The following is a 21,544-nucleotide window of genomic DNA, read 5'->3' as shown; positions in this document are numbered from 1 at the left end:
GACATGTAATGCGACTTATTTAGTTGGACATTTTTGTAAACATAGAGATCCAAATTATGACCCCACATTGAAAGTCGACACTGTACCACTGTCATCGCAAATGTTCAATTACAGGTTAATATCGCCTCCAATCCGACACTGAGTGGCGCTTCGACACGTCGCATTGAATGTAATTTACTGTACAACATATCACAAAGCTGGATGGGATGAAATTTTCCATCTGAAAGCTGTGGCGAGTGGCAAACGCAATCGCTAAACAGAAAGGTTTAGCCGAACAAGATGGGGATATCGAGTGATAACAAAACAATAAACTCTTTAGATTGAAGATAATTTTGTGATCCTGAAAAGGACACTTTTTATCCTGCATGTGAATCCAACGAGCGAACAAATCGTAATGAAAGTATTTTTTTGCCATCGCTCCCTTTTAACGCTCATTCGTTCGTCTCGTTGGACCCGCCCCTCTGGCTGAGTCTGCCGATTTGTCTCTATCCTGTGAGTGTGTACCGCTAGAGTATAAAACACGCGGACCCCAAAAAAATATCTTATTTTCTTTCAAACCGTAAACCCGTGTGGTTGTACGGCATCGGCATCGTGGACGTAACAAAGGAGGACAAGTTAAGGGAAAGGCAAAGTCTCACTCGAGCCGTGCAGGTCTCCAGTTCCCTGTTGGTCGCATTCTCTGATTGCTCCGCAAGGGTAACTAGGCCGAACGGATTGGTGCCGGAGCACCAGTATACCTAACAGCGATTATAGATTTTCGGCCGTCGGAGTGCTCGAGTTGGCTTGCAAAGCTGCTCACGACAATCAGAAAACCCGCATAAAGAACAGAGCAGCTTCGGTTCGGCGCTCATCAAGGCAACAATTAGTTTCAGTGAGTGGCAAAGTGTTTCTCCGGCACGTCGCATTAAATGTAATTTACTGAACAACATGTTCAAGCTGGATGGGATGAAATTTTCCAACTGTGAAAGCTGTGGCGAGTGGCAAACGCAATAGCTAAACAGGAAGGTTTAACCGAGCAAAATGGGAATATCGAGTGATAACAAAAACACAACGCCAAAGGTTCTTTTCAGAACCACCAACATGTTCATAAAGAGTAAACAGTAAACTAATCCATTTTTCAGGTAGATAGGTAGGTATTCACGTAGGAGAAGAAAATAAAACAATATATTTAAAATATATATTTAATAAAAGCTGTCCCCTTTGTATAGTCCTACGTCACTCCGGTTATGTCCCCGACATTACCCACCCGTCTTTTTTTTAATTTTTACATACAAAATAGAAATTAAAAAAATGGGCCCAAGATGGTAAAACTATTTTTGACGAACTTTGTGGAACATCGAATTCTTAGGAATTTTCGAAACTTCGAATTTTTGTGTGTTAACAATCATTTTTAGCCACAAATTATGAATCCTGATGTGATTTAAAACAAAAAAAGGTCATTATCAATCTCCTTTTAAATGTAGCCATTCTCGACATATTTAAAAAAATATTTCTAATTTATTGTCTTTTTTATGGTAAATAATCCCTTCTAATATGTTTGTCGTGTTATACCGTCATGTTCATGAAATTTTATGAATTTGCTTATAATTTCCAACAACTTTTCCAAATACATGAACCATGATCATTTTTTGACTCAAGCGTAACTTTTGAAAAGGGCGTATCGATTTGAGTAAGATAAATCTTTGATAATTTATATCTAAAAAAATATGATTCGTACCGAAATTGTGTGTTAGAAAGAGTTATAGAGTATTGTTGGCTTAATTTGAAAAAATATACACTGAGAAGAAAAATTAGTACTCTTTTATTTACAAAATAAAATTTTAATTTGCGATATCAAAAAATGTGTATTTTTTATATTTTTTTTATTTTTTTCATATAAAATAGATGAAATGTAGAAAATTTAAATATGGGCCCAAGATGGTAAAACTATTTTTGACGAACTTTGTGGAACATCGAATTCTTAGGAATTTTCGAAACTTCGAATTTTTGTGTGTTAACAATCATTTTTAGCCACAAATTATGAATCCTGATGTGATTTAAAACAAAAAAAGGTCATTATCAATCTCCTTTTAAATGTAGCCATTCTCGACATATTTAAAAAAATATTTCTAATTTATTGTCTTTTTTATGGTAAATAATCCCTTCTAATATGTTTGTCGTGTTATACCGTCATGTTCATGAAATTTTATGAATTTGCTTATAATTTCCAACAACTTTTCCAAATACATGAACCATGATCATTTTTTGACTCAAGCGTAACTTTTGAAAAGGGCGTATCGATTTGAGTAAGATAAATCTTTGATAATTTATATCTAAAAAAATATGATTCGTACCGAAATTGTGTGTTAGAAAGAGTTATAGAGTATTGTTGGCTTAATTTGAAAAAATATACACTGAGAAGAAAAATTAGTACTCTTTTATTTACAAAATAAAATTTTAATTTGCGATATCAAAAAATGTGTATTTTTTATATTTTTTTTATTTTTTTCATATAAAATAGATGAAATGTAGAAAATTTAAATATGGGCCCAAGATGGTAAAACTATTATTGACGAAATTTGTGGAACATCGAATTTTTAGGAATTTTCGAAACATCGAATTTTTGTATGTTAGCAATCATTCTTAGCCACAAATTATGAATTCTGATGTGATTTAAAACAAAAAAGGTTATTATCAATCTCCTTCAAATTTCAACCATTCTCGAGATATTTAAAAAAAAAATTCTAATTTATAATCTTTTCATAATAAATGATCTCTTTTAATATGTTTGTCGTGTTATACCATCATGTTCATGAAATTTTATGAATTTTCTTATAATTTCCAACAATTTTTTTGATTGATTGAAGTTTGTATTAAGATAAAAAAGATTTTTTAGTTTCGCTACTTTTTGTATTAACCCACATGTCTTCGAATGTTTCGTAACGTAACTCCTGAACATATGTCTTTACCATAACGATGTATTTGGAAAAGTTGTTGGAAATTATAAGCGAATTCATAAAATTTCATAAACATGATGGTATAACACCCAATCCCAATTATGAGAACACTTGTAATACTAACCTCGAGCCAACCGCGAGTAATCGGTTACATATTACTAACATAGTTGTAAGCAAACATTGTCAAAATATTGAACTCCCGGCTCCGTTAGGCTGACGCCATATGAGCCTTAATAAAAAAATGTATATTTTGGATAAAAAAAAAACAAATAAAACAACTATTTTGGATTCCAAAAATAAATTGCTATCGACGTGTCTTATATTTGCTCCCAATACACACAACTGTATAATTTTTCAATAGCCTGTAATTCATAACTCCAAACAGCAAAGTCTTCACCGTATTCTGAAATTTACAATTTACAATCATGGAAATAATAAATGTTAATCCGCGCATCTCAAACGCTCTCGATAACAAAATCAAACTTCGTGATTACAACACCGCAGCGTAATCTCTAATAGATTCGCATAATAAAAAGCTATTACCTATTTACTTATTAGCAGTCCAACGATTGAACACATCAGAGTGCATATTTCCTCTCTCTATTGCTTAGTAAAACTAATGAATTATACGTTTTGGGGGATGACGAAGGAACGAAAGAGAGTAAAATAAACGATTTTAGTACATCCCCCTGAGAAGAAAAATATATACTATGCTAAACTAAAACACTCACTAGTGTCTAAATACTACAAAATAAACGAATTCTGTTCTGCCGCACAAGTAACGGCTTTAGTCTAACAATTCACAATTCAACGGAAAAGGATAGCTCTATTGGGATCAAGCTCCTCGATGAGAACGCTTCATTAGTATCATTATTTCTCTATAGAACACCCATCAAAGCGCAAGTTTCAAGTTACGTCTCCAATTCAAGGACCTCCTATCTATGCAACAGTAGATATTCCTCAATCGATTTAAGCTTAACGAGCTTATCACTAATCAGCACGAGTTGACGGTTTTCGGCTGAGTTGAGAAAGATTTTCTCCCTCGTAGCCACATTATCACGAGTGATCCGTTTCCCATCGGAGCTCTGCAGCTGCTTGTGGTTCGTAAAGTACGTAGTGAGATCATCCAAACAGATTGCCAGCAGTTCGCCGCTTTGGAACGAAGTACAGTGAAGACTAGTCGAGTTCAGTGCAGATGATTCACACAGGATGCTAGGGAGGATAGGGAAGGAAATCTTAATAGAACGCAGTAAGGGACAAAAATGGATATTTACCTGCTAGATTCCAGCAAAACCTCGTAGCTGTGAATCAAATGCCATGAGCGTTTGCTCATGTTTATTCCTAAGACCTTTATAAGCTTGCGTTTTGAGTTCCCACCGGGGGAGGGACACATTTGGACGAGAAACAAAGCGCTTTCAATCTGAGATACAATTAAACGTTAGTAAAGAAACAGATGTGATGTGCTTGTATTTACTTACATTCTCTGTGCGAATAAAGCTGGTCAACGAAATATGGAGCTCCATTTTCAGATCAACTGTGAACAACAAGCAGCCGTTATCGTGGTTCCATATGGCAATCGTTGTCGAGCCCAAGCCGATAAGTCGATCATTGTCCAGGCATTTCAGGCTCGTCAATTTGGAAATCATGGTTGGAAACTCTCTAATACTGGCCAACGTTTCCAAATCGGGAGTTAAACTGTACTTGCACAATCCGGTACGATGCTCCACTTCTGACAGCTGCTCGTACCAACACATCATGAAATATCTCGATCGAGGCAAAGGAACAAACAGTATGTCGGACAATTTGCTGGAGGAGAAACGAGAAGTCTTAATTTTAGCAGTAATTAATTTTAACAAGATATTGACTCCGCCTGCGAATGACGGATCTCTATAGTAGCATGTCCGAAAAAGAACCTATTGAGAACCAGACCAAAGGGTCCAAAGCGCCTAAGGAGGATGGTTATAATAGCTGTTTTCATGGCTATTACGCAAAGAAAGTAATGGATAAACCCCTAAGCCAAGGTGTGACGGGTCCCGTGCCGAGGAATGAATGATCGGGATGGTTTAATTAAATACCTTGCCACTAATGGAACCAGTGAAGTACCAGGGCCCCCTCCCCAGTACTTTGTGCCCCTACTGCATTAGGTGGATCACTGATGCAGTTTATCTTCTTCAGCGCGCAACTCGTGGGACCTTTATTAATAATCCCACATTAATAATCTATATTAATAATCGTGACGTGACATGGATGAGTTTAGTAATTTATTTTCTATTTTTTTAAAGATGGTTTTCGTTATATATTTTGAAGAGATAAAACGATTTAGAATTAAAGCACACACCTCGAAAGCACAGTTTGTATCAGCGAGCATTTAGCTTTTTCGATTACCAAAATACCACTAGATGCATATAATATGAAATAACATATAATTTCACGGCAATGGCCTAATGAGGCTTGAATGAATTGTTTTGACGTAGGACTACGTCTAATCCGAAGATATAGGGGATGAAATGGAAATCTAGGCACTGAACAAGTAGGAAAAAATGCAAGATTTGGAACGCTTATAACTCGAGCATTTCTCAATAGATCGCAAAGGTTTTTGCATCAATTGATAGGAAATATATCTACGCATCTATCATAACGAATACCATTTATTAGATAAATTTAATTAGATAAATTATTGAATTATTGTGATAAATAATTGAATAATTGTGAAATATCAAGCATTGTCCAAATGCACTATGTGCCCATTTTTGATTGGTCCATTTTGTGCTCCTCAAATCGTACCGACCAAAACGGGCAACCAGAGCAGCAGCGAAACAGAATGAAGCACGATTGGAAAGGAAAATAAAAAAAAGGAACGAAACATTGGTCGCTGTCTCACACATGCGTAATTCTCGAGCCAGCCAGTTGGCTTTAAAAACCCCGCTCCGCTGCCGTAACGATCATTCTCATCCAAACCGTACACCACGTCGGTTTGCATCACAATACATCAACAAACCGACCCAAGCAGCCATGTCTGGACATGGTAAAGGAGGAAAAGTGAAGGGAAAGGCAAAATCCCGCTCGAACCGTGTTGATCTGGAGTTCCCCGCAAGGGTAGCTAGGCCGAGCGCGTTAGTACACCAGTGCACCAGTCCACCTAGCCGGCGTTATATAGTTTCGGCCGCCGAAGTGATCGAGTTAGCTGGCCAAGCTTCTCGCGACGATAAGAAAACCCGCATTCGGAACAGAACACATTCGGTTCGGTGGACATCAAGACAACAGGCAGTTGCAGCGAGTGGCGAGTGGCAAACGCAATCGCAAAACGGCATCAGGTAGCAGAAGAAAAAAGTTTGTTCTTTATACAAACTGCTTTGGTGGCAAATCCAGAACAAGGCGGCATCGAGGGCGTTCGAAATGGTTTTTTTCAAAACCACGAGTACTAAGTTTTCTAAATTGGAACCATTAAACCTTCCAAAAAAGAGTTTAGGAAATACAGTTCAATGCTTTCTAAAACATTATCCAAAATAACAATAAAACACAAATTGATTTTTTCATAATTTGTTTGCCAGGATCTGATGAGTATGTGAATTTGGCAGTTGTTCTGAGCTTATTGATAGTTGGGGACTCTCCCGATTATTCAATTTTCACCAATTCTTAAATTGCTTCTAGATTGAAAGTACAGTAATTTATATTCAGCTCGACATTTAGATAATTGGATGGACCTGTAATGCGACATTTTTGTGACCATAGAGTTCGGGCTCCAAATTATGACCCCACATTGAAAGTCGACACTGTACCACTGTCATCGGAAATGTTCAATTACAGGTTAAAATCGCCTCCAATGCGACACTGAGTGTTTCTCCGGCACGTCGCATTAAATGTAATTTACTGAACAACATGTCACAAGCTGGATGGGAAGAAATTTTCCAACTGTGAAAGCTGTGGCGAGTGGCAAACGCAATATATATATATATATATATATATATATATATATATATATATATATATATATATATATATATATATATATACATATATATATATATATATATATATATATATATATATATATATATATATATATATATATATATATATATATATATATATATATATATATATATATATATATATATATATATATATATATACAACCTTGGAAGCGATACAAATTTGTGAATCGCGACCTTCTAAAGCGGCCGATACGACGGTTAAGGCCAAATAATAATAATAACAATTGTGACCAGCAGCGCGCGTTACGCGCTCGTACCAAAATATATACCATAATGTAGGATAAACAAATTTTCAAGCGCGCTCGTTTGTTTAATTGAATCGAGACTCATGGCTAGCGCCCCCTCGCATACAATTGTAACAACGACGTAGCTTATTGATTAACAAATTTAATTACTCTAATTAGAAAATTATTTTTTTCACATTATTAAATTCCTTATCCAATTAATACGGATATTAAATCAATATTAAATGAAAAATAAATCAATATTGAATGAAAAATAGGAATCAGTACAATTACTTTTTATTTTTTTTAGTACGAGAAATAAATTACCGAAGAAAGTAAAAATCGAATTAAAAATGACAAGGAATTAATGAATTTCGGTACAGTTACCGATGAACGTAACATATTGAAGACAAAGAAGTCGATAGAAACAATAAGCTTTCAAAATTATTATTATGGGCAATGCGCAAAATATGACGATTTTTTTTTTTGTCAACAAACAGGTTGTATGCAAAGCAGCTTCATCAGCTGTGTAGGGATATTAAATCAAGGTTAAAGAATAACATTTAATATCATGGTAATGGTCCAATGAGAATACATGAATAGAGTTTTTATATTGAAATGCAAGCGAAGAATAAATAAACATTCTTATATATATATATATATATATTATATATATATATATATTATATATATATATATATATATATATATATATATATAAATATATATATATATATATATATATATATATATATATATATATATATATATATATATATATATATATATATATATATATATATATATATATATATATATATATATCTAAATGTTTTAAATGTTTTCCAAGAACATGAGAAATAAGAAGCTCGTGAACACATACATAAGAGATAAGATAACATTATCATACACGAAAGGAAATCGTCAACAATGCCATTTCCATGTATGAAATCATTGTATAAACCTCCAAAATGCACTAAAAATAAATCAAATAAATAAATAAAAAAAAAATTTAAAAATTGGATATGCTTAACTTTTTCTCTCTTTTTCCAATTATATTTCCAATTTCTAATTCCTAAAAACTTCGAGTTATTAGAAAATTAGTGGCAGAAGTCTGATCAACTCCATGTCATAAAATTCAAAATAGCACGATTGTCTTTAATATCTCTAACTTTTTCTTGACGAAGCGTAGTAATGACTTTATAATGACTTGACCTGAGTCGAGAATCCGAAAATTTATGAAGACCCAAAGAAGCGAAATAAAAAAAAAAGAAATATGATGCACGAATGCACATTTAATTAAAATGGAAGTCAAACATAAGAGTTTGCTCTTCTAGATAAAAGAGAAAAATGAGCCTAAATAAAAGGTCATGAATATAATGCAGCAGCACAAGAGCTGACTAGCGAAGGAATATAAAATGGGCATATTAAAAGAACGAAAGGCAATTGCTCTAGCGCATTGTACTGATTAGTTCAGAAACTTTATTCCGCTCCACTCTCCACTGTCCACTCTTCTAGACAGAGATGAGACGAGTAACGAAGAAGTTCATACGCGTTGAGTCAATAAAAATTCTAATTTCAAACTAACCTTAAAACAAATACCCAGTTGAAAACTATATATATATTTTTTTAAACATTCACTTTTTAAATTTTGAAGAGTATACCACATGTTGTATCAATTGTTAATAATTATTTTATGAATAATGAAACCACAATCAGTAGTGCAATATCGTATAGAAAATCTGTTTTCATAAAAACCGTATTATAAAATATAACCCCACTCCCGATTAGGGGGAAGGGAACAGTAGAGCAACGCGTATATACGCGCACATTCATATTATACATAAAATAACTTATCACTAAGCGAAATAAATAAAACCAAATATTGTAAAAAAAAAACAACTGTTCTTCATACATATTATATATATATATATATATATATATATATATATATATATATATATATATATATACTAATCATTATTAAAAAACAGGAGCATCCACAAAAATCCTATTCCAAAATTTTGAGCAAGAATGATTCCATTGAATTACATCATTCTTCCTAAGGGGGATGGTGTGGCACTACGCCTTCCAAAATTGAACTTTCCCACAGATCTCCTCCAACACTTTAATTACAAATGTTTCATCTCATTTCACACTTGGTGAAATTCAATTATCCGAGATCCCAAACCCTCTTTAACCACAGGTCATAAACTGTTTATCACCCACCAAACAATTTATGACCGCAGAAACAACATTCATACCAAAGAAGTAAACATGATACTTGAACCGTGTGTACAATTCGTCGCACGACGCAAGCGTCAGTGTTTTATTTCAATGACCCACTTGAGACATGCTTGTGCGTGCAAGGCGGAAACCCAATCGCAAGCACAAGAACATTTCTCCGTCCTCGTTCTATCTCTTTCACTTTCTACTTGCACCATTTCCCTGTGCGATGTTCCGCCCAGTAAATTACGTTACGTTTTGTGTAGAGTTAAGAAAATAAGTGTAAACTAGTATTTAAGCAGATACATGGAAATAAACAAAGATCTTAATTGACAGTCAGTCAGACCCAGAGTTTCCTTTAAATGCTACAACTGTTCGGGTTTCCGCACCCCAGAATTTTTAAATTCCAAAAACCTTGGAAATCTGAGCTCTTCTGGAACCAAATTTGTGGTTCCACACAAAGTACAAAGTAACGTCATCAGGGATTCTGGCTTGCCAACCTGGCAGTTCATGGGCCAAGCGGAACCGACTCAGCGGCTACCGCCAGAGGTCAAGCTAGCTTCGAACGACCACGCACGATTTAGGGAAGAGGTAACGAAACCTACGTGAACTTCCTTGCAAAAACGCTGTTTCTCAAATCACCGATTTCCGCAAATATTAGATTTTTCAGAAAACCTTCCAATTCTGTTAACTAATTTTAGGATAGGGGATCAACTAGCAATGATCACGAATAGATTCAACCGAAATGAAATATTATTTCATTGAAAGAAAAAACTCTTTCATAACCGTATTAACAATTTATTTCCTATTTTTCTTTCCTCACATGCTCCTCTATTTCCTTATTCTTGTTCTTCGTTCGAAAAACTTCTCAGTTCCCAACACTGTTCCTGAAACAGGGCAATCAAAAATAGCACAACGTATGATGCGTACGTTGCGGGGCACTGCAAAACACGCCGTGTGCCGGCCGGACGATCCTAATTGCCTCATGCCCGTTCGTTGCGGATAAGGAATCCTCGGCTCAACTGAATATTCCGAATAGATATGAGCTTCAGAATCCCAGATACGCTGCCTGTTGAATAGGCGATCTGTTCAACACAAATGCCTAATTATGTTTGAGATAGGTTGGAAAGAGTTTAAATTTACATTTAAACTGACTGTATAACTGCACTAACTGTAAAAAGTCTAAAGCAGGGGTTCTCAAAGTGGTCGATATCGATCTATTGGGATTTCTCCAGGGTTCGATATAAACGAAAACTGATTTTAGTGGTCGACCAGGTCTAAAAATCGACCCCTATTTATTAACACAAGTTCTTCTTTGAAAAATTTCAAGATGCTGTATAAATTTGTTTTACGATTGATAAATAGCTTTTTTGTTTTAAATCATATCAGGAATCATAATTTGTGGCTAAAATTGATTGATAACATACAAAAAATCGAAGTTTCGAAAATTCATAAAAAATCGATATTCCACAAAGTTTGTCAAAAATAGTTTTACCATCTTGTACTAATTATTTGAATTTTCTACATTATTTCAGTTTTATATGAAAAAAAATTAAAAAAAAACAAAAATACATATTTTAGATATTGCGAATTAAAGTTTTTTTTGTAAATAAAAAAATTGTACAATTTTTTTCTCACTGTATATTTTTTCCACGTTTAACTCTTTGTGGTCGTTTGTCTGTTGTCAGCCACCATAGCAATAGGTAATCTTATATTTTACTCAACCAAGTATCAGCTTATGATTTTCCTAAACGAAGTTTGATGTCTAGTTAACCTGTTCACGAATCAATACGGTGCTCCTATGAGAAATAGATACCGGTACTCAGTATCAAACATATTTTTTTTATCTGTATTATAGTGACTTTCAACTCATTTGGCTGGTTCGTCACTTTTACTTCCATTTTTGGAAGAATGTCGGGAGTGAGAATTGAACTCGTGACCCTTAGCGTGAGAGGCATGGATGTTACCACTACGCCAGATCGCCTCCACAGTATCAAACATAGTGCAAGAGGAATGTGGGATGAAAATTATAACAGCAGAATTTAGCTATTGTAACTCTTTGGTATGATGGAAAAGATTGTTCATAAGTATCAGAACCACTGTTTGCATAATTGTCTCATGTTATTTGAATAATCGCATAAGTGTCTCAAGCGACAAAACCCTTGTTCATCTAAAGTGAATAGTTCTGAATAGTTCTGATCATTTCGGATCACAGAAATCACTAACATGGCTAACTCGGTAAATAATAGGATTTTCGATAAGCCCTTTCTAGGGTATATTCTTGAATGCCTTAACTACAGAAATATGAAGGAATTTTTTTTTTTAATTTTTTTATTTGCTGTAGTGATAGTATGTTTAAGTCACTTTTATTGAAAGGACGTGCGTCACAATCACACACACACACACACACACACAAGGCGGCATCGGACTTCGTTTCTTCACGAGATATACGTTCAGCCGTAGGGCATAAAATCGAGTTTTCGCATAATCACCAAGCCTTTATCTGTGTTTTTAAAAAAAATACTTGGGAATGTTCAATTTACAAGATAAATATTAGATGTGCAACGTAAGAAGTTGGTCAGATTAGTGATTTACGTAGAATTTGAAGGAATGGCGAAAGGTATTCCATTGACGGAAGAGGGGCGGAAAATAATAAAGATATTCAGTGAACAAAATTTTTCTAATCGCTCGATCGTAACAAAAATTGGTCTATCTGAGAAAGTGGTACGGAATTTCTTTAAATAATGCCAGAAATGTGGAATATAACGACCAACAAATGGGAACACCAAAGTTACTTTGCGTCTTCAAGGTCGAATAAAACACGAAGCAACCAAGAAACGATGTCCTGCTCATACATTAAGGCAGAATCGGTTGTTCCAGTAACGAAGAGGCATATTGCGCGCATCTTGGATGAGTCACCAAACATCATGTGGAAGAAACCTCAAGGGAAGCCGAAACTGACCGCCCATAAGCACCCATAAGCCCATAAGCAGAACCATCTCAGTTTCGCCCTGCAATACATGGAATGGAAACTAAAATGGAGAAATGTTGTATTTTCCGGCGAAAAAAGTTCATTTTGGATGGTTCGGACTGTTACAGTTGCTATTATTACAATTTAAGTCAACGGCATGTCGTGAGATCGAAGCGAAACTTTGGGGGCGGAAGTTCGAGCTGTTTCCTATCAGAGCAAGCTTCTCATTTGTTTCATTTTCACCCGGATGAACTCTGAGAAGTATCTTCAATTACTGGTGGACGTTTTTATTGGCCATATTGAGAATAACGCTACCGAGGATGTCGTTTTTTCAGCAGGATTATGCATAGATCCACATGGTTTGCCGAGAAGGACATTCCGCTTCTTGAATGACCTGCTGGCAGTCGATTGCAATTCCATAATTCCATAGAAAACCTATGGAGAATCCTGGCCAAGATGGTCTATGCAAACGGATGACAATTTGACAACATTTCCAGTCTCAAGGAAGTAATTCTGGAATGTTGGGCTATAATCAATGTGGCAACACTTTAAAAGCTGTCTGACTCGATGCCAAATCGAGTTTTCAAAGGGATCCGAAATGGAGGTGGACATACTAAATATTAGCTACCGACCATTTTCATTATAGGGTTGTCCGAAAAATCAACTTTTTCCTCTTTTTTCCAAAAATGACTGTTTCCAAAAATTCATAACTCTTGAACTACTAGACCGATTCAGATGATCGACATATCAAATTAAAGCCAATCACCTGGTCTTTTCTGGAAAAATACTGTACCTGCAGAAAATCGAATTCTGCTCCCGTTATTATTGATTGTATTCCTTTTTTATTGTTTTCATAGTCTCGGGACCAAAGGCGCTATATTTTTTTATATTTTTTCTGGAAAGCTGAGGATTTTTCATATAACATATGTCGAAACCAGAGAGGCGTTGTTTTTCGTTTTATAGTTATGATTTTTCAAAGTTAACCGATGGTCCAAAAAATCATTTTTCACTTTTTTCCAAAAATTACTTTGTTTAAAAATTTATTACTTTTACTACTGGACCGATTCAGATGATCAAAATCAAAACTTTGAATGCTTTGAGGCACCCCTAAATCATGTGTGATTGAGCTGAAACTTTGCACAGATCATCTTTTTGGACCAATAAACAAAATGTACATGGTCGGTTCTTTAAATTCGATAATTATTGTTTTTCCATACCTTCATTGCCTCTCAGGCTAAGTCCCAACAGGTCGATTTTAGGCGAAATTTTTTTTTTTGCAGATTACACCAGATCTTGACGTTTCACGCATTTTTAAGTCATTTGGCATCGAGAAAAAAATCGATTTTCCAAGATTTTCGAGGATAAAAAAATCAAAACTTTGAGCGCTTTGAGGCACCCCTAAATCATGCCCGATCGAGCTGAAACTTGACACAGATAATTTTTTTGGGCCAATAAACAAAATTTGCATGGTCGGGGTTTGAAATTTGACATGACCATTTTCGCTGCCACCGTAATATATATAGTTCAAAAAAATGTTTATTTTTCATAATCTTGCATGCATCACTATTTTTTCGAAGAAAAATAATTCCGACCAGTACGACACCAATGCCCAAATTTAATACGACCGCAAAGGGTTAAAAACCAATACTCTATAACTCATTCTAAGACACTATTTCGGTACGACTCATTGTTTTTGAGATATAAATTATCAAAGATTTCTTCTCTTACTAAAATCGATACGCTCTATTGAAAAGTTACACTTGAGTCAAATAATTCCCAATTGCTGTGAAAAACTCTTATTTTCTCCAACCCAAATGGAATACATACATTCATTCGATTTAAAAATGCTTATGTTTTGTCATTTGTCGATTTCATTTCGAATTTCTTTCTAATCGAATGGATCCATTGAATGCTCACAAATAGGTAAATCACCTCGGAGCAAGGCGGGTCATCAATATCTGTGATTGCAACAAAAGGTTGCCCAAAAGGAGGGGTTCTATCACCTCTTCTTTGGTCACTAGTGATTGACGATCTTCTTAGGTTCCGAAAGCTTAGAAGCTTTGGTTGGGTTCCGAAATCGTGGGTTTCGCTGACGATCTAGTCATTATGCTACGTGGCAAGTTCGACAACGTGATATCGGGCCTGCGGCCTAAGATAGCCTGAACATAATTAGTGTGATGATCAAAGACTGAGGAGACCATAGCTACGCAAAAGCTAAACAAACTCCAAGGCCTGACATGCGTTGCTATAACTGGAGTAATGCGAAGCTCACCCTTACAGGCATTGGAGACTATCCTTCACCTGTTTCCTTTGAGTCAACATGTTCAGCTGCAGCCAATTAGTTTCAACAGATTCGTTTAACCGAATGTTGAATTTAATCGATTCTTTTACGTAAATAGCAACTCCTCCAGTGTGTCTGGAATGTGAAAGACAAAAAGCAACTTTGTAACCCGGGATGCTATATTGATCAAATGAATTCTCATCAACAATATGAGTTTCAGAAACCAAACGTGGACGAACACTTTCTACAGCATGTCGCATTGGAAAGATATACGATCCAACGAGTCGAGACTATTCAAATTTACAACCGAAATCCGGAGTGAATGGGCTCAACTTTACGAGCGATACATCCAATTTATGGTCGTCATAATCGTCCTGCCAGATCAACAATTGAGCGTCTAGTTGAAAAATTTGAATCCACAGGCACAGTACAAAATGTTTCCGTGTCCGTGAAACAAAGAAGTTCCCGTAGTGTCGAGAATATTGCTGCCGCTAACGCATCAATTGAGGAAGACCCAAATCAGTCTCTCACACGTCGTTGTCAAGCGTTGGGCATCTCTGTGATTTCATTGTGGCGAATTTTGCGAAAAGACCTTGGCCTACGTCCTTACGAGATCAGATTGAAGCCACTTGAAGAGGCGAATGAACTGCAAAGTTTAAAGCCTCTTAAAAACAAAGAAAGAAGAAGAAGCCACTTGACATTCGTGATATTCGTGAATTGAGCTGAGCAACTTGAAAATAATCCGGACTTTCATCGAAAAATCATCTTCAGCAATGAGGCTCATTTCTGACTGAGTGGCTTCCTCAATAAGCAAAATATTCTTTATTTGTCAGGCAACAATCCACACGTACTCCATGAGTCACCATTGCAGCCCGAAAAAAATACGGTTTGGTGCGGTTTATGGTCTGACGGCGTCATTGGGCCGTACATCTTCATCACGGAAGACCGGCCCGAATTGGGTGATACGGACTTGGACAATTGAGGGGCTTAGAATGCAAGGGGTGTAAGTGACTTGATCGATTTCTCTTTGTCAACTTTTTTTTTGATTAATAACTCAACCGCAAAAACGATCCAATTCGAGTTTGCTATAGAATCCGATAGATGAGGTTCTGACCTATCTTCCACATTGTCAAATACAGCTGGGAATGAGCTTGCAGCTAAGTTATGACCAAAAGAGAGAGTCAATGTAGAGAAATCGATCAAATCACTAACACCCCTTTCATTCTAAGCCCCTTATGGTTTCAACAGGACGGCGACACAAGCCACACAGCGAATTTAACAATCGATTTATTGAAAACCAAGTTTGGCGAGCGTGTTATCTTACGGAATGGCCCAGTCAATTGGCCGCCTCGGTCGTGCGATTTGACGCCGTTAGACTATATCCTGTAGGGCTACGTCAAGTCTATGGTCTATGCCAGCGACGATTGATGAACTTCGCACGAATATCGAACGTGAAATTGCAGCAGTATCGGCCGATTTATGCTTGAAACCCGTCGAAAATTGGGTCAACGTCTGGACTTCTGCAAGCATGGTCGTGGTGGTCATGCAAAAGAAATCGAGTTCCATACATAATGGAATCAAATGTACTTCCACATGAATAAAGAATTTCATTGATATCCAAAACCGTTTTTGTTTTATTTTAAAAAAAACTTTTGTAGCGCTCTTATTGAAAAACCTGATATTTTCGAATGCACCGTGTAAAATATACAATTCGCAGCAACCTAAATTGAAGAACTTTTCTTTCCCAGTTTGAAGAAAAATGACTAATTCACGTTAAGGGCCGTCCATCGACGCCTGAAGAAGCTTGTTCATAAGAGATATTTTTCAGGTCTTATATAAAAACAGCAAGCTGGGGTGACATTGCACATTTCGAAACGAGTAATTCGTTTCGAGATAATTCAAACTCGAATCGAATTGGTTTTAGTATTATGTATCTTTTTCGAGTTATTATTTGCAGTGTACTAGATCTCGAGCAAAATTTGTCTCGAAGAGAAATGTCAAATTTTTGGGTTTGTAAACAAAGCAAACTTCACGACTATTGCAAATATCAATGCCGAAAAACAAATTTAATTTGATATTATATTAAAATTGTGATTAAAAAGAAAAGATCGCGAAATGACAATGGCGATAGTGAAGAAGAGAGTACGCTTACTCCACAGAGGCGGGAGTTGAGGGATAAAAGTGACTCTCTTTCGCTAAGTGAAAATTAGTGAGTTTGTCTTATATACGTTTCCGAATTAAAATCAACGTTTGACTAACATTTTCCCATACGACGATCAACCATTTCTTGTCGAGACATTTGTTCTGGTTTCGAGTTGAAAAATGCTCGAACTCAATGTTACGTAATGTCAAACATTTCGCTCGTTTCGCTCGCTTCGAAATTCATAATGGCAAAAGTGGTCAAAACGAACAAAAATCACTCGTTTCGAAATGCGCAATGTCACCCCTGATTTGAAGCCCATCATTGTTTAAAGATTCTTCGAATCCAACGACAATGCAGCTTGTATTAGGTAATGTTTCATTGGGCTCAGATTTATACATATTATGGACAGCACAAAACATCATCATGTAGTTTTTATTTTATCACGACCTAGTTTATTTTATTATTTTGTCACGGACTAGTTGGACATTTTCAACGATCTGGCGGCTGTCGTGAAACATTCTTGTCGATACACATTAATTCCTTGGAAGCTTTCATAGGAGGAAGCTCGTGGAGGGAATGAAAGAAAATTCACAGCCTGTTTTGTGTGCGCGCACAAAATCAAAATCGCGTAAATCTTTTTTTTTTATCTGTGACTTTCAACTCATTTGGCTGGTTGGTCACTTTAACTTCCATTTTTGGAAGAATGTCGGGAGTGAGAATTGAACTCGTGACCTTTAGCGTGAGAGGCATGGATGTTACCACTACGCCCGATCACCTCCACTAATCGCGTAAATAAAAATCGCATAATTTCGAGAGAATCGCGTAAAAAAAGATTGCGCCATCACCGGAATGCGTTCGTCACAACTACACTCACAAACGCTCTCGCGCAAAATAAAATCATGCAAAAAAAGATCACCTGGTACCTGAGGTAAGGTTTTTTACGCATTTTGTATCAACTTTCTAATTACTGCATTAATTGAAAATCTTATCGGCTTATATTGTAATTTTTCCCTGATTGGATTGGAAATTCCCTGATATTCCCTGATTTTCAATGTTTTTAGCTGCTGAAGCGTGGCAGAAAAAATGGGCCATACCGAAAAAGTTCGAAACAACTGACAATGGTGTGAATAACCCAACAGGGTAAAAAAAAAACAAAAACTTACCTTCTAACAGTATCCAGTTGAAGCGACTTCATTTGAACGCATTGGCCGTCCTCTTCATCAACGTCACTTGTACCAGCAAAGTAGCAGTTGATGTAGATGGACGCCAACGGACAAGCCCGGGCTTCATCCTCGTCCAGATTGCGCGCCCGTGGTTCCAGATAGAATGGTTCGTCTTCGTTTAGACCCAACCGATTTGTGTTCGTTGGATCAACTTGTGAATCTGTATGAAACATAAAACATGATAATCAGAATGTCGGAAATAATTATTTCAATGGTTCAAACCTCTCTGAGCACGTTTCGTCTGTCCGACCAGCTGCAAATCCTGTTTCAACCCAAGCATTGCAGTTAGCCTCGAGCACTCCCAGAAGCTAACCATCTCTTGCTGAACAACGATGAGCTTGCCGGAGACATAAAACGCCATCAGAACCTCCCCGTTGGAACGAGACAAAGGATTCCTCATCGTTAAAAGGTCACTAGCAACTGGTTGAGGCACCAACTCGTCCTCAACGAAACCATCGCATCGCTTGTGATCCGCCGAGGTTGAGCTGCTGACGGCACTATCCACAGACATTCGGCTGGATTGGACGGGCTCATTCTCACGGGTTGGCTTGCTATCTACCAGAGGCTCCTCCTGTTTTTGTGGAGCTAATTTAGGTCTAACCGTCTGGTTAGCGTTTCGCTTCCGTCGTTTCTGCTCAGCACTGCTGAGGAGATTTACGAACGATGCCTTCTTCCGTTCTTTGCCATTTCGCAGAGAACTTTTCATGACCAAGCGTCGGTAGCTGCGAAGGTTCGACGGAACGATCATTATGGATTTTTTCTTCAGCTGTTTTTTGCGGACCCTATAGCGAACAGTTTTGCCAGCCGATTTCTTCCGGTTTTTGCCATATTTTGGGACGCGTTCGGTCGATTCGGATCGCTCCGATTGTCGACGCACAGAAATATTGTTGACATTCGATGCGATTGAAGGGGGATCCTTGATTGCTGACAGAACAACAACGGCTACTTTGTTTTCGTTAATCGTAGGCTCACCTCTGTGTTTCAACAAATTGGGACGATACGCCGGATTTCGACGTAAATACTTTTCAAACACCTCCTTCTCCTTCGAGTCATCATTGAGGAAGTTACTGTACGGATCGTCGATACATTTCGAGGTTGAACTGGGATCATCTTGCGACCGACTAAGTCTAGATGGAAATTTGTGATAATTTTTACGAACTTGTATCATACTTCCAGGTTTATCAATTTCGGGATTAACTTGGCTCTTCCGAAAATCCAAATCCTCGCTGCTCAGATGCAACGAAGATGGAGATCTGTCACCGTTCTCTGCCCCCGTACGACGCTTCTTGCGGGTGGCCCTCTGTTGCTTCAACAGTAGCAAACTGGGACTGTCACTCGTTTCGGAGTCACTGCTCTCAGTGCTTGATATATGGATGGGATCATCCAGAGGACGTTTAACTGATGCATTGCTTTCGATCTCCGCATTACTTGGGATTGAGTATAGTAGATCTTCCCTGGTTACACGCCAGTATTCCACACGATCCTGCTGAGACATTGCTGGTACCTGCTGGTTAATTTTATCCAACAACAAATCGAAATCGTTATGTTTCTTTGTGGGATTTGCGGAACTTATGTTATCACTAGACTTTTTAACACATCCAGAACTCGAAACATCCCAAAACGAATTTGCTAAGGAAGAAGGATTCATCTGTGCAGTTGAACTGGTTTCCGAATCACTCAACGAACACTGTTCCACCTGCGATTCGTCAGCGGGAATTTTGTTCGATGTTCCCGCGACGGGTTCCTTACTCACATCAGAGCACCCATCCGCCTCATCTTCGTCAGATAGTTCCATTTTGGATTCATCCTCGTTCATAACCTCATCATCCTCGTCGATTTCTATAGTTAATATTTTGTTTTTCTCAGTCATTTCCTTACCGCCACACAATTTAGATGAAAGCGGAGTCGAGGAACTTCCCACGAGGGCCGAGTTTGTCGATGTCAGAACATCAGGTTTCGGAGACATACTTACGCTGGGGGAGCCCTTAGCTGTTGAAGGTTTGTCTAAATTGTCCGCTGCATCGGAGCTGTCGTCGTCCGGCTCTAGATCTATTACACCGAGGAGCTTGTATGGTCCGTTTCGCTTCTCCTGGCGTCTGACACGATCAGGCACTGAGGGAGTCGTCTTATCGAAGGAACGACGAATAAGCTGTGTTTCGTTCTGATTAGTGGTTCTCACTGAAAACATTGAAATTTCGAAAAGTGACGCTTAAGCTTTCTATCGTATCTACAAAATCGAAACGGTACTCACCAGGTTTAGGATCTGTATTGACAGACTTTTCGCCAAAAATTGCAGCTGCCGATAGTACTCCCGGAGTAGGCGGTGTGTCCAGCACACTGAAATAATTTTCCTTCGGCGAAATTGGCTTTTTGTTATACACCCGATTGAAAATAATGCCAGCAGGCGCTGTTGTTATTTCATGAGCAGTTCTAGGGATAAATAACCCACGATGCTCATGTGTTATCCTGTGACCCGGGTAATTTTCAGTGGCTTCTGTGGGCCTCTGAGCATTTGTCGGTATCATATGAGCTCTCGGTGTATGGGTAGTCGAAGTAGGAAAACATACATTCCCACCGTCTTCTTCCTCCAAATCAATTGTCGGAATATCCGTTATTTGAGTTCGCCTTTGATCCTGCAGCTCAATCCGGCTGAGATCCCAAACAGGTAGAGTTCCACTACCCGTGGGTATGTTTTCACAGTTGCTGTTCGTGTTCAATTCCCTGCTTTTTACATATATCCTGTTCCAGAAGTTTTCTCTCAATTGAGAGTACATGTTTGACTATATTTCACGTTGACCAAGCGATGCAAATAGAATGAGTTACCGAATTTCAACCCGCAAATAAAAATCTTCTCACAAAGAAATGCGACGTGCGCTTCTGCATTTCGACAATGACAGCCGCTGTTTGATAATAAGAAGATCGAAAATTCTATACTCTGCTAATCATTTTTCCGTGGCATACTGAAGAAAACTAATTTTCCTATTATTCGTTAAATTTTTTCAATCAGCACTCTCACTCCGTCTGCACAGCACGACCCGATGTACTATTTTTTGATTGTTTTTACGATTTTATGCAAAATTTTTCGTTTTTTTCCACGATTTCGTCACTATGTTTGGAATAAACACTCGTTAGAAAATGAAAACGCACCCACACGGAGTAATCTCGAGAATTGTCAAAACATGTGTTTCCAACATGGCCGAAGATCGAATCAATATGCGTGCATAGGGAGGTGGAACCATTCGGTCACTAAAATGGCGAAGAAAGTTTTTTGATACTTTTACTACACGGCATTTCGTGAGTTCAAAACTCAGGGCCCTCATTGACCATCTTTGTGTTGTGTTGTATCCACGGTCGAAATAAGATCGATTCATCCATACAACTGCTCTGCTCTGCAAGACACATCGGGCTGCTGTTCTATAAATAACTCAACAATGATCAATCAACTGTCTCCGCTGTCTGGTGGTCCAACTGGATAATGGAAGAACAGAAAGAATACTCTTACGCCTAAATGGCTACTGTGTAAATGCACCATATGTAATGGTATA

At 37.4% G+C, this 21,544-nt stretch overlaps 1 protein-coding gene across 1 annotated transcript; it reads right to left on the bottom strand.

Moving 5' to 3' along the window:
* Positions 1-2,761: 2,761 nt before the first annotated feature.
* On the bottom strand, positions 2,762-21,165 carry LOC129777518 (uncharacterized). Its single transcript, XM_055783826.1, has 6 exons — positions 20,251-21,165; positions 18,222-20,177; positions 17,940-18,159; positions 4,415-4,742; positions 4,211-4,356; positions 2,762-4,148 (listed from the first exon to the last, which is right to left on the bottom strand). Exons 1-6 carry the CDS (start codon positions 20,771-20,773, stop codon positions 3,872-3,874), a joined length of 3,450 nt encoding a protein of 1,149 aa, XP_055639801.1. The 5' UTR covers positions 20,774-21,165; the 3' UTR covers positions 2,762-3,871.
* Positions 21,166-21,544: the final 379 nt, after the last annotated feature.

Source organism: Toxorhynchites rutilus, chromosome 3 (genome assembly GCF_029784135.1).
Source record: "Toxorhynchites rutilus septentrionalis strain SRP chromosome 3, ASM2978413v1, whole genome shotgun sequence".
Classification (NCBI taxonomy): Eukaryota; Metazoa; Arthropoda; class Insecta; order Diptera; family Culicidae; genus Toxorhynchites; species Toxorhynchites rutilus.
This window is presented reverse-complemented; position numbering and strand designations above follow the sequence as displayed.

What these genes read in the sequence shown, in the direction of transcription:
- LOC129777518 (XM_055783826.1), bottom strand. Translation starts at nt 20,773, where the DNA reads ATGTACTCTCAATTGAGAGAAAACTTCTGGAACAGGATATATGTAAAA. An exon ending in CAACTGGATACTGTTAGAAG is followed by an intron (nt 4,743 to 17,939) that starts GTAAGTTTTTGT and finishes TTTCTCCTCCAG; the next exon opens with CAAATTGTCCGACATACTGT. An exon ending in GCTTTATTCGCACAGAGAAT is followed by an intron (nt 4,357 to 4,414) that starts GTAAGTAAATAC and finishes ATTGTATCTCAG; the next exon opens with ATTGAAAGCGCTTTGTTTCT.